The 19,840-nt window shown below is 48.5% G+C and overlaps 1 protein-coding gene and 1 pseudogene across 2 annotated transcripts in view; one reads left to right on the top strand and one right to left on the bottom strand.

Annotated features, from left to right (window-relative positions):
- The window catches only part of YWHAQ (tyrosine 3-monooxygenase/tryptophan 5-monooxygenase activation protein theta), a 34,227-nt gene extending 30,958 nt beyond the window's left edge, over positions 1 to 3,269 (bottom strand). Inside the window, exons 1-2 of one of the 2 annotated variants that reach the window (XM_025261570.3) lie at positions 3,132 to 3,269; positions 2,262 to 2,634 (exon numbers count right to left, since the gene is read on the bottom strand). In XM_025261570.3, coding sequence (XP_025117355.1) covers positions 2,262 to 2,555 — 294 coding nt within the window. In that variant the 5' untranslated portion in view covers positions 2,556 to 2,634; positions 3,132 to 3,269. The remainder of the gene's footprint in view (positions 1 to 2,261; positions 2,635 to 3,131) is intronic. The other variant, XM_006073785.4, reaches the window with a different exon arrangement.
- Positions 3,270 to 3,507: 238 nt separating this feature from the next.
- LOC123464804 lies at positions 3,508 to 11,150 on the top strand (annotated as a pseudogene).
- Positions 11,151 to 19,840: the final 8,690 nt, after the last annotated feature.

Genomic DNA, 19,840 nt, shown 5'->3' with positions numbered 1-19,840 from the left:
AGCATTTTGTTCAGAACTGTCTTCTGGGAATTACATATTTATATTTGAGTACTTTCACATGCACTCCTTTTTATAAATTACTGGAGGACAAAATCTCCGGTTCTCAGCTTTGTTCTTCCCCTGCTGCTTAGCACAGTGCCTTGTACATGCTAAGCTCTCAAACACAGCCAACTTGAAGATGGGCTTTCTCAGGATTTTTTGGTAAGTTGGCCAGTAAGTCACAATTGGTTTCTTAAGCCATTTTACTAATAAAAATGTTTTATTTATACCCTGGCATCTGAACTCCTTCACTTAGTTTAAAAAACAGAAACAAAAAACCTGTCCTAATTTCAGGGGATCTGGCCTATTGAAACGATCTTCTTGGTCTCTCTTTTAAGTCACTTATCAACTAAGCAAACTCGCCTTTACTTAAGCCATCATAAAAACTAAAATTTATAGGAGCCAGAAAATAAAACAAGTATTCCCGGTTAATTTGCTAGAGAACAGGAAAAATTCTGTGGTCATTCTGAATTGCTGCAGGGTAAGTAACAAACTCCAAAAAGTAACAGCACAGAACAAGAGACTGAAATATGATGTGAGAGCGCCCCAAAGTAACACCTGTACAGAAATGCTTCTTGTTAACAGAGGGAGTTCTTACAGTCTTCCTTGATGACACGGTGGATGTTGCCAACAACTGCTACCACATGCTACTGAAGTCTCCAATCACTTTTATTTATAAGTTGGCAAATTTTTTTTAATATAAGCAATTCAGTTTAAAAATCCTACATGCCTCTTCTACGCTAGGCAGGGAGTGGAAGACAGAGATGAACATATGACTATCATAAAACAAAAAATCTCAGTATGGTTTTCTCCACTTTGTACACACTCTCAGCATTGCTTCCTTTCCCCCTTTACCAGCTATCTTCATCAGCCCAATTTTGTTCAGATCGCCTATTATTTGTACTGGAAAAGGAGGTGAAAGAAAAAAAATCCTGCCCCATGAATCTGATGGAGCAAGGAAAAAAAGGTTGGGAGAGCAAGAGGTTATTATCCCCTCTTGTCCCTCTTGAAAAATCACCAATCTACAAGATGGGTCTTTCATAAGCCCACCTAAAACATATGTAACAGTCACATCAAAAATTAGTAGCCCTCTTGTAAAAGTGGCACTGAAAACAGGTAACGACATCAGATATTTCGTCTTTTATTAGCAGACCCTTAAAAACATTCCGGATACAATGCTGGTACTGAAATTTTAAAACCTTACCTTACTAATCAAAAGATCCATACAATGACAAAGCTAAAATGTTCTTTCTCAGTAATAAGTGTGAATCATAGCAGTCACCCTGCTCCACCCAAAAGCCATCCTTGCTAGGACCGGACAGTTCAAAACCTGGACAGCTTTCCCTGCTTCCTCTATGCCAGATAGGAATTCATTTCAACACCTCAGGGTTTAAGTGTAGCTATGTAACAGCAAGGGAACGTTATCCCGTACTGAAATTAACCAGTATACTTCATTCTTTTTATTTAGCTGTGCCTTTTCCACATTTAAGAAACTCTCCCCCTTCCCCGTTTTTGAGGAAAAAGCTCAACAGCTACTCTACTTGAAAAATTTACAATCTATTCAGATTTTTGAAGTAAATTTGCATTATTCCTAGGTTTGGGAGGAGAACCGACTTCATACTGTCACTATCCAAAAGGTCTCGCACTTTCTTTCAACGGAAGCCTGAGCCTATGAATTGATTAAATACATGTGAAGAAGGGTTCCCAGAAAGCCTCTATAAGCTGAGGAATGAGTTTCAGTCTGGTACCAATCTAATCGCACGTTTCAAAGTTACTTGGTGTGGAGCAACCCACTATCTAGGAAAGATCTACTTACCACTGGGGAGGGGGAAAAAAAAACCAAAAAGCTTCTTGATCTCAAGAACTGAAATGCACCTACCCACTATCTAGGAAAAGATCTACTTACCACTGCTGGGGGCGGGGAGCTTCTTGATCTTAAAAACTGAAATGCAACAACCCACTATCTAGGAAAAGATCTACTTATCACTGAGGAGGGAGAGGTGGGGGAGGAAAAAAAGCTTCTTGATCTCAAGAACTCAAGTGACACATCAAAGAGGCCAAAGCTAACCACCTCAAACACAGCGGCAGACCATCAGGCAAGCCCCGGCCCCCATTCCGTTGCCAGGGAGGGCCTCACACAAAGCTGGAGGGAAGGAGGGGAGGCCGCCGCCCCCCGTGCCCCCAACTTCTCCCTGCACCCGGAGAAGGTCCGCGGGACTCACCAGGACCGTGGTGCAGATGGACCTCAGCTCGGACTCCACTTTCTCCCGGTAGTCCTTGATCAGCTGCAACTTCTTGTCCGAGGTGTCGGTCTTCTGCTCGATGCTGGAGATGACCCTCCAGGCGGACCGGCGGCCCCCGACCACGTTCTTGTAGGCCACCGACAGCAGGTTGCGCTCCTCGTTGGACAGCTCGGCGCCCTGCTCCGTCACGGCCTTCATGCAGGTGGCCATGTCGTCGTAGCGCTCGGCCTGCTCGGCCAGCTTGGCCTTCTGGATCAGCTCCGTCTTCTCCATGGGGGCCGGGGGAGCGGACAGCGAGGTCGAGCGCGGACCCGGGGGGCTGGCGGGGGGTGGGGGGGCGCGGCGAGGAGGCCTGAGGGCGGGCGCCGGGGTGGGGGGGGGGGCGGCAGGAGGGCGGGGGCGGCGCCGTCAGACAATGCGCCCTGCCGCCCGGCCGCCCCTTTTGTCCGTCCCCGCGCCCGCGGCCCAGTTGAATTTCCCTCCCCCCACCCACGCTCCCCACACCCGCGGGGCGCCCCAGAGGGTCTTGGGGGTGGGGGGGACGCCCGCCGAGCCGGGCCGCGCGGCCTGAGGTAGAAGCTGAAATGAGGTGAGGCGGGGGTGACGAGGAAGGGCCGCTCCCGCGCCCGCCTGGGGCCCAAGATGGAAGCGGCCGTTGGCCCGCACCTTCCCGCCGGAGCCTGTCCCTGAGGAGAGCGGGCGTCGAGACCCGCCGCTCTCCCTCCCGCCCCCCCGACCCCACCCCGGGGAAGGCCTCCGCCGGACTCGCAGGCCCCGCCGGACCCCCGACGAGGGATTTCCCCGCTCCCCCAACCCGGCCCCGCGCCCCGGGTCGACCCCGGCGCTCACCTTCAAGTCTCCGCGGCCGCGGCGCGAGTCCCACCTCTTGGATCCCTCTTCTGGCTTTAGCCGAGGACCCTCCCGTCTCAGCCTACCTCGGAGCCGAGAGGCGGGGCCGCCGCGCGGCCCGGCCCCTCGCGGCCGCCCACCCCCGCCAATGGCGCGCCGAGATGTCCCCGAGAGTTCCGCCTCCCTCCCCGCCTCTGGCCAATGAAGACTGAGCGCGCGGAAACGGGGGTGGAGGAGAAGGGGGCGGGGCGGCAGGGGGGAAGGGGAGGCTAGGAGGGTGGGTCGGCTTGGGCAAGTTCGGTTGGCCGGCAGGCTGCGGCTTCGGCCACGGGGTTTCCTCCAATTAGATCCAGGGTAAAAGGACGTCACTGTTACCATGGCAATGCTGTTACCAACGCCCCTCATCCTCCCAGCCACCCCCGGCACTCGTGGGCGCGGCACGGGAGCGGGAGGCTCGCACGACCTCTTCTGCGGTGGCCGGGTTCTCTTGCTGCTGCGGCGTTGCAGACGGTTCACTGCATCTTGTTGGCTCCCCATGCAGCTGCGGCTCTCGTCGGCCCGGGTGAGGTCGGGCCTGGGAGGGTAACACCATTGGCTGTTTTGTTACCCAAACTCCTGTCTTTCCTCCACCTTCCTATTCGTGACAAAGGTTTGGAGCTCGAGACACTGAGCCCAGCCTTTAATGACGTTGCGATGGGGACCGTATATTAGAAATAGTCCCATCCCCATTAAAGAGGAATTAGTTCCTGGAGAAAGTGGCATAAGCTTGGGTTTTACACGATATGTTCTTTTTCAGACCGGCACCTAAAACCTGAAATTCCCTTGGAAAATTACCCCCCTCCTCCAAAAAAGTCCAGGCAATGCCAGATATTATGATTTTCTTTCAAGTGGGAAATGACCTTAAGGATAATTGGAAGAAAAACATACATTTAATCCTGCCTCCCCCCGCCAAAGCAACTGTTTTTATATTTCTTTCCAGACTTTCCAGGTCACGCATTTAAATACTTACTTTTCACATCACTGCTGTCTTACATGTACATGCTTTTTATCTTCTGGTACTATTTTTGAGAGGACAATCGAAAAGCTAAACTTCTCTCCCTAGATGTTGACTGCTGACTTTCCCTTGTGAACACCCCTCTGAAATGAGAGCGATCGCCTCAGATGGCTTCTATTCAGGGTCATCACCAGCCCTTTCCCGTCCCTTTAAACCGGGCGCTCCCCTCCTGCCACTCCCTTCTCTCTGGAATGTTCCCAGTACCAGACTCCAAATAAGGTGGCTGTCCTGGGTGTCTGGAAAGTGGTCTTTGTGCCATCTGGGCTCACACAGCCGTGATTCCAGTTCCAGCACGTCCAAGGAAAAACAGATCATTGAGAGCAAAGAATGCCACAGCCAAGAAAGAATTTCACATTCTAAGTGGAGGTCTTAGAAGCAGATCTGGAGACTCTCTAGAATGGAAGATCTGAGCACTGACAGATAGCAGGAGAAGGTGCGAACTTTCCAGAAATCTAAACTCCCTCCCAGCTGCCCCTCCCTATCCTGACTTGTAAAGGTTGCTTTGTGCTTTGACAGACAGGAGAGGGCTGGGCTGGAAAGGGCTTGTGTCTTAGTGCAGAAATGCCTTACTATGTTCCAGGGTTCTAATGGAGGGCCCTGCTGTTATTTCTGGAATCCCTGGGGCCAGGCTGTAGACACACGAGTGTTTATGGCCATGTGGGCTGGGGTGGAGCCGGACACCAAGAAATCCCCATGGAAAGAATTTGCATGTGCAAGGGCAGATAAAATGCTTTCTGTATGACCAGTGCATTTCGAGCTTACTGGAATTAGAGACAGTTCAGGCGAGAGGAGAGACAGCCCAGCAGAGGTGAGTGGGGGATGGAGACCCCGGAACAGGATGGTCAGGGGATAGAACCTCTGGTAGGGAGGGAGGGTAAGGGCAAGAACACTAATTCTTTATCAGAAAGCCTGGACTGTACTGCCATCTCCCGAGGTGACCTTGGGCAGGGTTTACTTCTCTCTGTAACTCAGTCTCTATAATTTCTGCTTTCATCCAATCAGATATTTATTGAGCACCAACTCATATAGTTACAGTCACCTGAACTCATGGATAAAAACTGCTTGGAAGCAATGGCACACTATAAAATTATATTTCATCAGGGACCAGAGGGGTAGGTTAAATCTAAAGTCCTCTGCCCCTGAAAGAACTCAGAAAAAATTAAAGCCCTGGGGACTTGAAGCCCCTGGACACATAAAGAGCTAACACTTATTGAGTGATCACATGTGTCAAACACCGTTTTAAGTCTTTTGCAAGTCTTAACGCATTTAATCTGCTTAAAGCCACTATGAAGTAGGTAGTACAGTAAGTCCCCTGCCTACAAACCTTCAAGTTTCAAACTTGCAAAGATGTGAATGTGCCTTTGACGAAGGTCAGGTGTGAGTGACACTGCAGCTTGTCTGCCATCTCATATTGACGATCCTTCAAGTCTGCCACCTCCCTCCTCCAGTCAGTAACTCTTCTTGGCTGTTCCCGCGATGCCAGCCCTTGTATGCCAGCTGTTGTACTATACTAATGTACTTTTCAAGGCACTGTCCTGAAAGATTAAACATGTTTTATTTTTTGTGTTTGATTTGTATGTATTATTTGCGTGATAAGTATTAAAACCCATTACAATACAGTACTATACAGCCGATTGAGTTCGTTGGGTAATTGGGCTAACTTTGTTGGATTTATGAACAAATTGGACTTACAAATGCACTCTTAGAACAGAACTCATTCATATGCAGGGGACTTACTCTACTCATGATCACCTTCTCCATTTCACACATAAGGAAACTGAGGCACGATGCTTGGATTGAGCATAGAGTGGAAGAGCTAGCAATGGCAGAGCCTGGATGGATGTACCCCTGTGTGCACTGCCTGGTGACCAAAGCCCGTCCTTGTAATGGCTCTGCCAGCCCTTTGCTCACCACTGTAGGGATGCTAGGAAAGACCACACTAGTCTCTGTTCTCTAGGAGTTTCATCCTAGCTTAATATAAAACGTGTTAAACGTCCACATTCAACGTGCTGGGAAGAATTCTAGGGAACAGAGAGCTAAGAAAGAAAGCATTGAGTTCTTACTTTATCTGTTTGATGTTCTTGTTATTTTTTCTAAATTGCTTGGTGAGAAGAAGCTGCTGGAGGGAACACACTGAGCTTGAAGCCAGAAGATCCTAAATCCCAGCTCTGTTATTTATTTGCAGTTTGACCTTGAACTTCCCAGGTGGCTCAGTGGTGAAGAATCTTCCTGCCAATACAAGACACATAGGAGATACAGGTTCGATCCCTGGGTCAGGAAGATCTGCTGGAGAAGGAAATGGTAACCCACCCCAGTATTCTTGCCTGAGAAGTCCCATGGACAGAGAAGCCTGGTGGGCTCCAGTCCATGGGGTCCCAAAGAGTGAGACACGACTGAGCCACTAACATTTGACCCTGAACACCATGATCCTCTCTGGACCTCAGTTTTCTAACCTGTGAAAGCAATCCTTACCCCAAAGAGGTCGTGGAGCTATCCCACAGGAAACGTTAGGCATACAGCAGGTGTTCAGTAAATATTGGGGTTTTTCCCCCTTCTTTCCCTCTGCTTGGTGGTAGAGTGCAGGGGAGGAAGGGAAGTGCCAGTCCTGTTATAAGCCTCAGAGCCTTATAAAAAGTTAGTGAAGGCTTATCTCTTGAATCACTGTTGTAATTAGTGGAGTTAATGGTCTGCAGAATGGCTACACTCAGTGTACACTTCTGAATGAATGAGTCCTTCTGGTTGAGTTTACTCTCATAAATTGTTTCAATGGTTTATTTGCCCAGAGCACTGGGTCCTCCCTAGGAACTTCTTCCTCTCCAGCCTTGTGGCAGGTATTTCACTGACAAACATGTGAGTGGGACTTTTCACTGCAGATTTCTGTATAATCACCATCCGTGCTTCTGTTGAGAGGGTGGTTGAAAAACTGCCTGACTGTCCACTCCACTGGGAGGGGCTGAATGAGAGTCACTGAGAGCCAGGACAGATTGGTCAGGACAGGGTCTTCCCACACATTTCCTGGCTGAGGGCCGGGGTCAGGCCGATGGAACTCAGTCTCCCATCAGCCCTGCAGCGGGCAAAGCTCATTCTTGCCATCTGCAGGCATCCGTCTGTGCTTGTGGGTGTCCCGTTTCTGACACCTCCTGGACACCCATGGGCTATTTATTGTTTTCCAACTCTCACTGTGTGTTCTCAGGGAGAAAAATCTAATCAAATCATTCCATCATTAAAAAACAGATAAGTCTTCCGGCAATAGTTCTTCTGCCACGATTTGCATTTTAAAAGAAAGAAAGCTCTTACATTTGAAGAATTAAAGTTCACTGGTAGGGGAATTTCCTGGTGGTCCAATGGTCAGGACTCATGTAACATGGCCAAAAAAAGAAAAAAGTTTACTGGTAGAATTTCAGGCATTCTGAACCAACATTTGGTCCACTAGCCTTTTGGGGAAGGACTTCAGCATTCTGACATTTCTCCAGCATTTCCTATATGTCAGTAAGGTACTTTAAGAAAAAAAAAGATTGCTTTTGTAATGATAATAGTGATGATGACAGTATTGATTAAAAGTGTAACAGCACACATCATGGCTTCCCTTGTAGCTCAGTGGTAAAGAATCTGCCTCTAGTACAGGAGACCTGGGTTCAATTCCTGGGTCAGGAAGATCCCCTGGAGAAGGAAATGGCAACCCACTCCAGTATTCTTGCCTGGAAAATCCCATGACCGAGGAGCCTGGCAGGCTACATACAGTCCATGGGGTCACAAGGGTTGGACACGACTTAGAGACTAAACCATCGGCACACATCATATTAAAAATGAAACAATACATAAATGTACAAAAGAGAGTATAAAAAGAACCGGTGAAGCTGTCTCTGCAAGGGGACCATTGCAGACATTTGGGGGAACCTCCTGCTAGACACAGCTGCTGGTTTCATGTGGAGACATGCATGTGGTTTTACATGTGTAAGATGACATTCTTCACTTTGTTCAGGGCAATGGTTAATTTTATGTGTCAACTTGGCTGGGTCACAGTGTGCCCAGTATTTGATCATACATTATTCCAGATGTTTCTGTGAGAGTGTTTCAGGGGGAGATTAACATTTAACTTGGTGGACTCTGAGTAAGCAGATTGCCCCCTCTAATATGGGTGGGCCAAATCCACCAGTCGAAGGCCTGAATAGAATAAGAAGAACGATTTTCCCTGAGCAAGAGAGAATTTTCCAGCAGACGGACTTCAAACTTGCTCTGTAATGTCAGCTCTCCCTGGGTCTCCCACAAACTTCAGACTCTAACAGAAATACAGTTTCTCCTAGATCTCCGCCCTGCAGGCTGATTTTGGAAATTTTGGATTTGCTAATTCCTTGTAATAAATCTCTCTATATATCTATCTTATTATTATCTTATATATGCATGCATGCATGCTAAGTCACTTCAGTCATGTCTGACTCTGAGAATGTATGGATTGTGGCCTGCCAGGCTGCTCTGTATATGGGATTCTCCAGGCAAGAATACTAGAGTGGGTTCCCATGCCACCCTCCAGGGGATCTTCCTGACCCAGGGATCAAACCCGCATACCTTAGTTCTCTTGTATTGACAGCTGGGTTCTTTATCACTAGCGCCACCTGGGAAGCATATATATGGTGGTGACAATGCAGGAGACACAGGTTCGATCCCTGGGTTAGGAAGATTCTCTGGAGAAGGAAATGGCAACCCACTCCAGTATTCTTCCCTGGGAAACCCCATGAACAGAGGAGCCTGGCAGGCTACACAGTCCACGGGGTTACGAAAAGTTAGACATGACTGAAGCGACTTAGCATACCTGTATATCTTATTATTTTTCTCTGGAGAATCTTGATTAATACTTTCATTCAACAAATGATATGATATCTTTAACTGGCTTTAAGTGTTTGTCCGTGACATCAGACTCACCTCTGAGCTTCCTGAGAGCTAGGGTTTTCTTCTTTGATCTTGTATCCATAGTGCCCTCTCAACAGAGGTGAGCCACCCTCCTCTGCGGGTGAATAAACTGATGCCCAGGGAGGTTAAATTACCAGTCTCAATTGCTAAACTACAGAGGTAAGATTAAAAAACAAGTCTGGGTGATTTCAATTTTCTTCTACAACAATAAACAAGACTGCACTACCGGCCATGGAAGATGAAAACTCCAGTGTTTGCTGGCCTGGGAACAATGTTTAGTTATCTGAGGCTCGTGGGTGGCTAAGTATATATCTGCTGGTGAGTCAGCGGCTGATTTTATTTTCATGTGGAAGCCTCTGTATTTACTCTCAGTGTCTCTGCAGGGAGAGGGTACCTCTTCATCCTTTATCTGTCCCCTTTAATTAATTACATGTCTGTCTCTCCTCTCTTCTCCCTGTGCGCCCTTAAGTCTGTGACCTTCCAGCGGGCAGAGTTTCATCTGCTTTCCATATCCCTGGTGACTGACTAATGGAAGACATTCATAGAGGGTTTGTTTTGGGGCTTCCCTGGTGTCTCAGATGGTAAAGAATCTGCCTGCAAGGCACGAGATACGGGTTCATTCCCAGAGTGGGGAAGATCCCCTGGAGGAGGGCATAGCAACCCACTGCAGCATTCTTGCCTGGAGAATCCCATGGACAGAGGAACCTGGCAGGCTATGGTCCATGGGGTCACAAAGAGTCGGACACACCTGAGCGGAGCGACTAACACGTTCACACTTCACACTTTTGGGCCGTTAAGGGGGACATTTCTGATACCAGCAATTGTTGGTGCTCTGTGCTTACTTTGTTTCCAACCATATACGAAATCACTAGAAGGTTAGTAAATTCGCAGAGGAAAGCATGTGAAGCAGAGCTGTATACCCCTCAGACATTCCATGAACACAGAATTGCATCTGCTTTGACAAGCACACCAAAAACCTTGAGGTTGACCCCGAAGGGACCCGAACGTCAGAAATCGTCCTAAAGTTTCCACACTGATGCTCACCCATGGAGGAGTGAATGAGCTCTCCAAGGAGTTGCCCACCCCTGACTCAGGCTCAACTTCCTATCTGTTCATTCAACAAAGTATCGAAGGGTCTATCCTGGGTCAGACACGACCCTCGGGGCTGGGATTCCAAAAAGAAGAAAGACACAGCGTTTGCCTGGTAAGAGCCTGATGGAGAGCAGGGAGGTGGGACAGCTCAGAGGGGCGGCAGGGAGTTCTCCCTGGCTTCTCAGTTCTCAGTTGCCTGGCGACCTGACTTCCCAGCCACAGTGGTTTCGAAGTGACTGTTCAGAAAGTAGAATTACTTTCAGAATAGAATTACTCCTGAAAGCCCCTCTGAAATCCACTCGACCTTCTTTCTCATCAGATGATTCAGAGCAGAGGAAGCGCTGGGGCTCCAGGGCCAGCCTGGGCCTGTCCCTGTGGCCTGACCTGGGAGCCGGTCTCCGTGGAAGGTCTGTGCAAGGCAATCAGTTGACAGATAGAGACGACAGACCTATGAAAAGCTAATGAGCTCGCCATGCTGACAGCGCGCTCGTGAATGTGGTGAGCTTTCCTAAAGCCCACCAGACTTTCTGTAAAAGGTGTGGCAAGCACCAGCCCCACAACGTGACCCAGTGCAAGAAAGGCATGGAGTCTGTATGCCCAGGGAAAGCAGCGTTAGGACAGAGCAGAGTGGCTGTGGTGGGCAGACGAAGCCGATTTTCTGGAAAAAGGCTAAAACAGCAAATATTGTACTGAGGCTTGAATGCATTGAGCCCAACTGGCAGATCTGAGAGACTTCAGGCTATTAAGAGCTGCGTGCATTTTGAGCTGGAAGGAGATAGAAGAAGAGTAAGGGCCAAGTGATCCAGTTTTGAGCTGCTGTTTTGTTTTATTATGAAAATAATAAAAATTTGAGATTGTTTAATTTAAAAACAAATTAGAAAGCCCAAGAGGCTGGTGCCTTTTAGTGGAAGGGCACACAACCCATATGTCTTAGGCAGGTCTAGGTAAGCAGCAAGGAGCCTCAATTACCACCAAAAATGCTCATTATGTTCTTATTTTTTTTGCTGTTGTTGCTCATGTCAACTATATATATATATATGTATAGATATTAAAAATATAAACACTGTGTGTATGTGTATACAGCGTTTAGATATTTTTTTAAGTTTGGGTACATAAAGCACACATCTTCAACCATCTCCCAAATTATGACTCATCTGCAGACAATTCAGGACAGTTGAATGGATGAATGAACACAACAGCCGGAGAACAATGCACACAGCATTGATTGTGTGGCTCTCACAATGAGGGCTGTGGGAGTGGAGAGCAGGGAGACATGAGTGTGGGCCGGAGCCGTTGCAGAAGATGTCAGGGCTCAGAAGGCTCCAGAGAGAGGGGGATCATGGTAAAAGGGGGGGTGCCACCCAGATGATGATGGTGTGGATACCCATCTTCCACTGTCCTGGTGGAGGCCTCTGGAAGGGCAGGAAGGCCATAGCATCTCCTCTTCATGAGGGAGCCAGCTCTGGATGGGCCTGAGCCCTAAGAAGGGGGTTCTGGACAGAAGGCTGGAGTTCAGACCACCCGAGGAGGGCTCAGCCTCCACAGTATGGAGGTGGACCCTTGTCGGTCTCTTAAACTCCCTCTGCATAACAGCCCAACCACACAGGCAGCTTAACAAGTGCACAACAAGTTGGGGAGACTGGTTCCATTAATGTCCTGGGCCGTTGGGCAGGGCGGATCTCATAAAAATGCAGGTCTCTGCTTTACTTTCCTGCTTAAAACCCTTCAGCTTCGTTTAACTGCAGCTCAACATGGTGGTTGGATTCAGAAGCCAGATGGCCTAGCTCCGCTACCCACGGGATAGGGGATCCTAGGAGGTTAGTTAAGTGCACGGAGCTTCACTCTCCCCACTTGTAAGACAGGATGATGACCTAGCTCCGAGGTTGTTATCAGGATTCAATGAATTTATAATAGAATGTGCTTCGAACAGTGACATAAAAGTGGCGCTAGTGGTAAAGAACCTGTCTGCCAATGCAGGAGACCTAAGCGACACAGGTTCCATCCCTGGGTCGGGAAGATCCCCTGGAGAAGGGAATGGCAACCCACTCCAGTACTCTTGCCTGGAAAATCCCATGGACAGAGAAGCCTGGTGGGCTACAGTCCATGGGGCTGCAAAGAGTCAGACACGACTGAAGCGACTTCGCACGCAGCACACTCATATATGTGTTTGTTAGATGAATACTACTACTACTACTAAGTCGCTTCAGTTGTGTCCGACTCTGTGCAACCCCATGGACTGCAGCCCACCAGGCTTCTCCGTCCATGGGATTCTCCAGGCAAGAACACTGGAGTGGGTTGCCATTACAATCAACTCTAAATCCTTAAGATAACTCACAAACCCCCCAGTGATGGCACTCCAGTTTCTCTTCTGTCTGATCTGTTGCTTCACCTGTGCTTTGGCTTCTTCTGAGCTCTGCTCCTTCCATCCCCTCTTTCCTTACATCTTCACCTAGTTCACCCGTCATCTCCTGAGTCTGCAGAAATAACCGCCTCTCGGGGCTGTCCTTGGGTTCCTCTTCCCTCCCAGCAACGCAAGCTCCCCTATCCTGTGCTCTGCAAGCAAGAAGCATGGGACATCACCTCCCCACCCCCTGCACCAGGAAGGTGGGGCTATATCTCTGTAACTTGCCCTGGTAGCCCCAGTGCCCAGCAGAGTGCTTGGTGGCTAGACTGGGTACCAAGAGATGGACAACTGAAGAGACAAGTCGACAACCGCTGGAAGGAAGAGTCACAGACAAGTGTACATCAGCCACAGGACAGGGCGAACTGAGGGCAAGGCTCAGGATGGCCTCGGGCTCTGGCCAGAGCCCAGACCCCAGCTGAAGGCACCTGTGTCTCACTGGGAGGGGCTGGAAGCCCCAGGCAACCCCTAGTGTCTCCCCCTTCCCTCCATCCTGTCCAGCTCTATAGACAAACTCCCAGTTGCTCCAGAAGGATGGTGATTAAGAGAACCCAGTGAGGAAACTCAGGGAGACAGTGAAGGACAGGGCAGCCTGGTGTGCTACAGTTCATGGGGTCACAGAGAGTCGGATACAGACTTGCTGACAAGTGAAGGAAATGTTGCAGAGGGAAATCCCTTTTGAAAATGAATAACCCCCTGATTTATTTGGACAGTTTCTCTTCTGGATTTCCTTAAAACCCAGGTAAGAAATTTAGTGATATCGTGGTGGTGGTGGTGGTTTAGTCGCTCAGTTGTGTCCGACTCTTTGTGACCCCATGGACTGTAGCCTCCCAGGCTCCTCTGTCCCTGGGATTCTCCAGGCAAGAATACTGGAGAGGGTTGCCATTTCCTTCTCCAGGGGATCTTCCCAATCCCAGGGATTGAACCCTGGTCTCCTAAATTGCAGGCAGATTCTTTACTGACTGAGCTATGAGGGAAGCCCCCAGGGACGTCATATATCTAAACAAAATACATGAAAGCCTGTTCTATCAAAAGCCACCCCTGGAAGGAAGGAGCAGATGCTGCCTTGCTCTGTTTTTAATGGACCACGAAGCGCTTGGAGGCGGCCATCGTTCTAATCAATGTGAATAATCGAATGATCCCCAGCCGCTCTCCCTACTCCTGGTTCTGAAACTCAGAGACATGCCAGGCAGACTGATGAGCCCAGGACCGCTTTGAAGGATCCAATAGCAGCCAAATTGCCGAAATGTGTTCACACAGAATGCGGTAGCAGCAGCTGCTACAGCTGTCAAGCAAGCTTCCTGAAATAAAGGGGAAAAGGCAGCAACAGACTGTTGCTCTTGAGCCAATGCATTTAAAACACGAGATCAAGTAAGAGCGATGAAACAAAAAATACAGGAAGTCAGTGAAATGAGAACTTGGCTCACTGAGCCAAAGTAGGCAGTCTGGGGTCTTTGACAGAAAGTTTTAGCTGCCACATAGGCAGTCCCTGAAGGGGGTTAGGGATTGGGGGGCTGATGCTGAAGCTCAGCCAGGATGTGATGATGAGGGGGCAGGAATCTGACAGCCATTCTGCTCTCAGAAGTCTGGCCAGCCCAGACGGAGTCATGAGAGGGTCACCAGGGTCCTTGGAGCCTCCGCACATAAAAGCACATTTAGTCACAAGGCTAGGAGGTGCTCAGAAAATGCATGCTTCCCTTTCCCTTCCTGAAAACCAGGGACGCAGTTTGGTCAAGGTTAATTTCTGCATCAGAGTCCTTAGTTGTAAATAACAGAAACTGATTCTGACTTAAATGTAAGACCATTACTCCTTATCAATTGTGAAGAAGGCTGGGGAACCAGCCAGTCAGTCAAGATGGGTGGGTACTGGGGACAGTGTGCAGCCAGAACCATGGCCAAAATTTCACCGCAGACCTCAGCCAGAGGGATTCCCGTTGCTTCTGCAGCTGGACCCCAGACCTTGATTGGTCCCTACTGCCCTGACTCCATGGGCACCAGACCCTGGACCCTGGATACTGGGTTCATCTTCATAGAAATCCCAAGGCAACTTTACCACTGCCCCCAGAAAGAACTCTCCACAAGCCCTGCTTCTTTGAGCCACTCACCTGAGATTCAGAATCCCATTGTGGGGTTGTCTGGCCAGGCCTAAGTTAAGTGCTGTGTCATGCTACAAGACAAGCTAGGAGGTTGGTACCTCAAGTATACATCTTCCAAAGAGGAAAGTGGGCTATGCCTCCACCTCCCCTCCCCCATAAGATTCATAAAGTGAAGAATTCCTCCAATAAAAGAAGAGGCTTCAATGCTGCGTGGCTCCCAAAATAGCCCAGTTTCTTGCAATTACACTGGAGCTTCAGGTCCACATGATGAAGAAAAGCAAAAGCTGTTGGGGGTGGGGGGCTGGTACATGAAATGAGGAGCCTGAGAGGAGCCTTAGCCTGCAGGGATCTCATCTTTCTTTCTCTGGAAAAAAAGGGGTGGGGGGGGTTGCTTTGCTGTCATCATTATCCCTACCTGGAAGGCTTGTCCCCATTCAAGCTTGACCTCCTCCCAGATCCACAAAGATCTCTCTCTGGTCTAAGATGCTATTTCACCTCTAAATTGCATCATACTTTTTAGAAATGAATCACTTCATTTATATATGACTTATAAAGCTCCTCTAGGATGGAGACAAAAATCTTATTCATTTAATAGTCAACAAACATTTATTGAGTGTCTGTGAGGCCTTGGGGAGCCCGAGGGGACAAAGACAGGGCCTGTGCCTTAGAAAAGAAGATCATTGCTGGTGCAGACGTGGAGGTGTAAAGCCTCCTGACCTGGTTTAAATGGATCTCCAAGATTAAGATGTTCTCGGCCATTTGGTGGGTGGGGGTAAGTAGTGCCTTCCAGACAGAAGGAACAGCGTAGACAGAGGCAAGGAGTCGTGAGAAGTTGTGGTATGTTTGGGAAACAGAGTGGGTGGGACATGGGACGTGTGCAACTCAGCAAGGGAATGGGGGATACGGTTGCCAGTGAAGAGGGGACCACATTCTGAGAACCCTTGAATGTCTTTCTCAGGAAGGGGGGGCGGTATCCTGAGACATCAGGGATCATCTGATACTCTCTTTTTTTTATTCTAGTAATTCATATATACATAACATAAAATTGACCATTTTAACCATTTTGCAACTTAGGTTACATTGGCATTAAGTACATTCACATCTTTGTGCGCCAGCTGCCACCGTCCATCTCCAGAAATTTCTGATCTTCCCAAACTGAAACTCTGTGCCCAATCGACAACAACTTCCCATTCCGCCTCCCCCGCCCCCCAGCCCAGGCAACTCCCATCTACTTCCTGTCTATGTCATCAGATACTTTTATTTATTTGTTTTAAAATATGTATTTACTTGGCGCTGTTGGGTCTTCAAGGTGGCACACAGGATCTGTAGTTGTGGGCATGCAGACTCTTAGTTGCCACACGTGTGATCTAGTACCCTGACCAGGGATCAAATGCCAAGCACCTTGCATTAGGATCATGGAGTCTTAGCCAGTGGACCACCAGGGATGTCCCTCATTAAATACTTGTAAGCAAGAGAATGCACTGATGGAATTTTCTAGAAGGATCCCTCTGTCTACGATATGAAAGATGGCTTAGAAGACTTAAGGTAGGAAGCAGCTGCAGAAAACTCCAGAAGAACCAAGAAGGCTGAATGGAGGCAATGCGATGGTGACCAGACAGGCCGGAAAGACTAAATTTCAGAGATATTGATTAGATGTAGGAGTTGATTACTCCAAGGCATCTTTTTCTATTTTATTCTCTCTATATTGACCCCCACACCCCTTCTTGTGTGAGGAAGAGAGAGGATTTATGATCCTATAAAATTGATTTTTAAATAGCCCCTCTGACCCTATTGGCTCACAAATATTTCAAAATTACAGCCTATGTAGATGGCAGAGTACGTTCCCACATCATTACTGTAGGATACGTGCTGTGACTTTGGAATAGACCTTGATCACTGCACGCTTTGATCAATTTTATTAAAGAGAAATAATTTACAAGAATAGTTTGTGATCATTAAATGTTCAGAGGCAACTCAGAACAGTTTCTGTGCTAGGAAAAAATGATGTGAAGCTTGCATTCAAAAGACAGCTGACTACTCATAGAGTCTGGAGCGGATCTCAAAAAAAACCTGGATTCCAGCCCAGCTCTGCCATTCACCAGCAGTGTGGCCCTGGGCAATTTACTTAACCTCTTTGCATTTCTGTGTCCTCTTTAGTAAAGTGGTTGTTGATTAAATGAGCTGATTCGTATAAAGCACAGCAGCATCTGCCCTACAGTAAGTGCTCGGTTTGTGTGGCTATTGCTACAATCCTGATGGTGGTGATGATGAACAGCATCATCGCTTCTGAGGCCTCTTGCAGTGCTGAAACCCTGTGCCTGGCAGCTGTTCTTGGACGGAGATGGAATTGTCCATTCCTTGTGGTTCTGAAAGGAAGGACTTGCCCGCTCCCTGCAGGGTCTCCCTCCCTCCCTGAAAACTCAGGCTTAGCTGTTCTGCAGGAGAAAACATTGCACATGATGTGTCTGCGAGCCTCACTCTCCAGCTTCTCATTTCTTCTCCCAACTTGCTCTGGTTCCAGTCACCCTGCCCAGGTCTTCTTTAGCAGCTGAGATGTTTCCTTTCTGGTCCGGATGATGTCTGTATCTCCTGCTGGGTCTGGGAGCACAGGAGGTGGAGGACTCAGGCCCTCCTCGCTCTCTGCTGTCTTGGACCACAGCCGTCTGTCTTCCTCCACAGCTCAGCTGTCCTGCTGGTTCTTTCTCAGAGCCTGCACACAGCCTCTCTCTGCCTTCCTTGGCTTTTGGAACTCCTCTTTGGTGCCCTTTTGAAAGGTGTATTCTGGGCACAGAAACTCATCTAAAGCCTTGGACGATGGGGCTTTGAGTTCTGAGCCAGCTGATGGTGTGTGAGCAGGTGCTAGACCACATCCAGGACAAAGCAGGGGCCCGTGTGAACTCTGCTGAATGAGAAGATACTGGTGAGACGATGGATGAGACATGAGCTGGAGGCAGCTTTGAAGCTCACAGCAATAGGCAATGGCTTCAGCCTTGTTTGTGCACGTAGGACTGGGCTCTTTTTCTGAGGGAGACCTGTGCCACCTTCTTCATGGTGTGTAGATCATTTGTTTTGCAGGCAAGATCCACAGGGCTGGGCATGTACCTAACTGACCGATTGATTAGAGAACCAAACATTTGTTGATGGAAAAAGCTTTAAGGTGCTTTTAAAAAAATTTCTCCTTGAGGTTAAACATGACAGATCTGAAAGCGCTTTGGCTGTGAGGCTTGAGGTTCTATATCCCCCTATGTAGTTTAGTTTTCAGGTCTTTACATCTCTCAGGGTCTTTAAAAAGTACTTTGTTGTTCACTATGTGCTTTGATGCTTCCCCAACTTGAGGGTAGGGGCAGTGCTTATCTCTCTCCCTGCACATAGAAGGTATTCAATAAATATTAATCTCAGGAATCTTTTATTGCAAAAATTATTCATTCCAGACAGTTTACCTTAGACTCTCCTTCACATGGTCCCAGCCACAATCTGAGTCTTTGATTCAAGCAAGTGAGACACCATAAGTGTTCACTGGCATTCTCCTTGATTCCAAGGTAGCTGACTAATGGTTGGGGATATGGTTCAGGTATTAAAGGGATCGACGCTTCACCAGAAGCCCTTTTTTGCACCTGCCTTCACTTTGTAACCATTTCCGTGGTTTCTGATGATAGCAAGTATTTGTCTTCTGTTCCTGATGCAAGATTCTAGCCTCCTGACAAGCTTTCAGGAAAAGTTCAGGCAGGAAAACCATGACACTTTCCAGAGTTCTTTTAAGGTGAATTTCATCATAGGCCAGAATTTGGAGAACAAAGACCTATTCTCCTTGTTTGTAAGGAAGAATATTTCCAACAAACAGGAGTTTCTTCCAACTCTGCTTTGCTGAGTCTGGCTTGAACTCCGCTTCACTCAGACGGGGGCCCTCACTGTCTGTTGCTGGGAGGAGCTTCAGTGAGCCTCTCTTCCAGGTCTCTATCTTGGAACCCTGAGGTTATAGCAGGTCACATGGGGCCAATCTCAGTGAGTGTGTGTGCCGCGGGATAATGGTGTAGGTTATGGACCTATTGAAGCATGTCTGTCCCCAGGAGTAAGTAGCTGTGGTGTCTAAGCCTTCCGAACTTCCCAGGCAGCGCAGTGGTCAAGAATTCGCTGGCCAATGTGGGAGGTGCAGAAGACGCGGGTTTGATCCCTGGGTCAGGAAGATCCCCTAGAGTAGGAAATAGCAACCCACTCCAGTATTCTTGCCTGGGAAACCCCATGGACAGAGGAGTCTGGCAGGCTACTAGACTCCTCTGTCCATGGGGTCATAAAGAGTCAGACATGACTGAGCAGGCACACGTGCTAAACCTCCCAAATGCCCCCTGTTGCTCCAGCTTCTCTCTGGGACTCTACAGATTCTCCCATACCTCTATCCAGCCACCCCTCGCTCCGCCCTGGGAGGTGGGGTAGGGAGAGGGATCCAGCCTGGCAGCTAATGGGACCCTGACGTGCTGGCTGGCTAAATACTTTGGATACCATTCCTGGGCAATGTGGTTTGATTCCAGTGCACCAGAGAGCTGCATTCGTGAGTTCACAGCAGTGGAAACTGCATGACAATTGCTTTAGGAGAGCGAAGTTGGCTGCTGCTGTGGGCTAATCCTTAGAGATGGGCTAGCAGCAGGGTGAGGACCTATTTGATGCTCGAGTAGTGTCTGTGAGAAGCCGTGGCTCTAGCTGCAGAGAACTGAGAATCTGTGGCATAAATGATTAGAGAAATGGAGAGAAGAGAGAACGATGCTCCCTCTTTTAAACCTCTCTGCAGCTCTCCATCCCCTAGGATAAACCAAGCCCCTAGGTGGGTAGCATCAGCCCCTCGTCCTGCTCCTTGCCTCCTTTACCCTCACTTCTAGCCAGCCTGCTGCCCTCAGCCACCCCCTACCCCAGCATTTAAGGGTGGGGAGAACATAACCGAGGATTTCAATCAAGTACAGGGCAGAGAGATGAGAGATGGGGCTGAAAGGGAGATAGGAGTGAGCAGACGAGAGGCATACGCAGATTTTATATTTACAGAGAGATCTATGGGTTACGTGTTACAGTAACTCATCATTTATTGAGCTCTTTCTATATGCAAGATATTTATCTTCTGATCTTCTTGGCAATCCTCATATACTTCCATTACTACCTAGTGGGGACGTCA

The sequence above is a fragment of the Bubalus bubalis genome, chromosome 12, assembly GCF_019923935.1.
Source record: "Bubalus bubalis isolate 160015118507 breed Murrah chromosome 12, NDDB_SH_1, whole genome shotgun sequence".
NCBI lineage: Eukaryota > Metazoa > Chordata > Mammalia > Artiodactyla > Bovidae > Bubalus > Bubalus bubalis.
The sequence above is the reverse complement of the archived record's forward strand: the minus strand, read 5'-3'. Positions and strand labels throughout refer to the sequence as shown.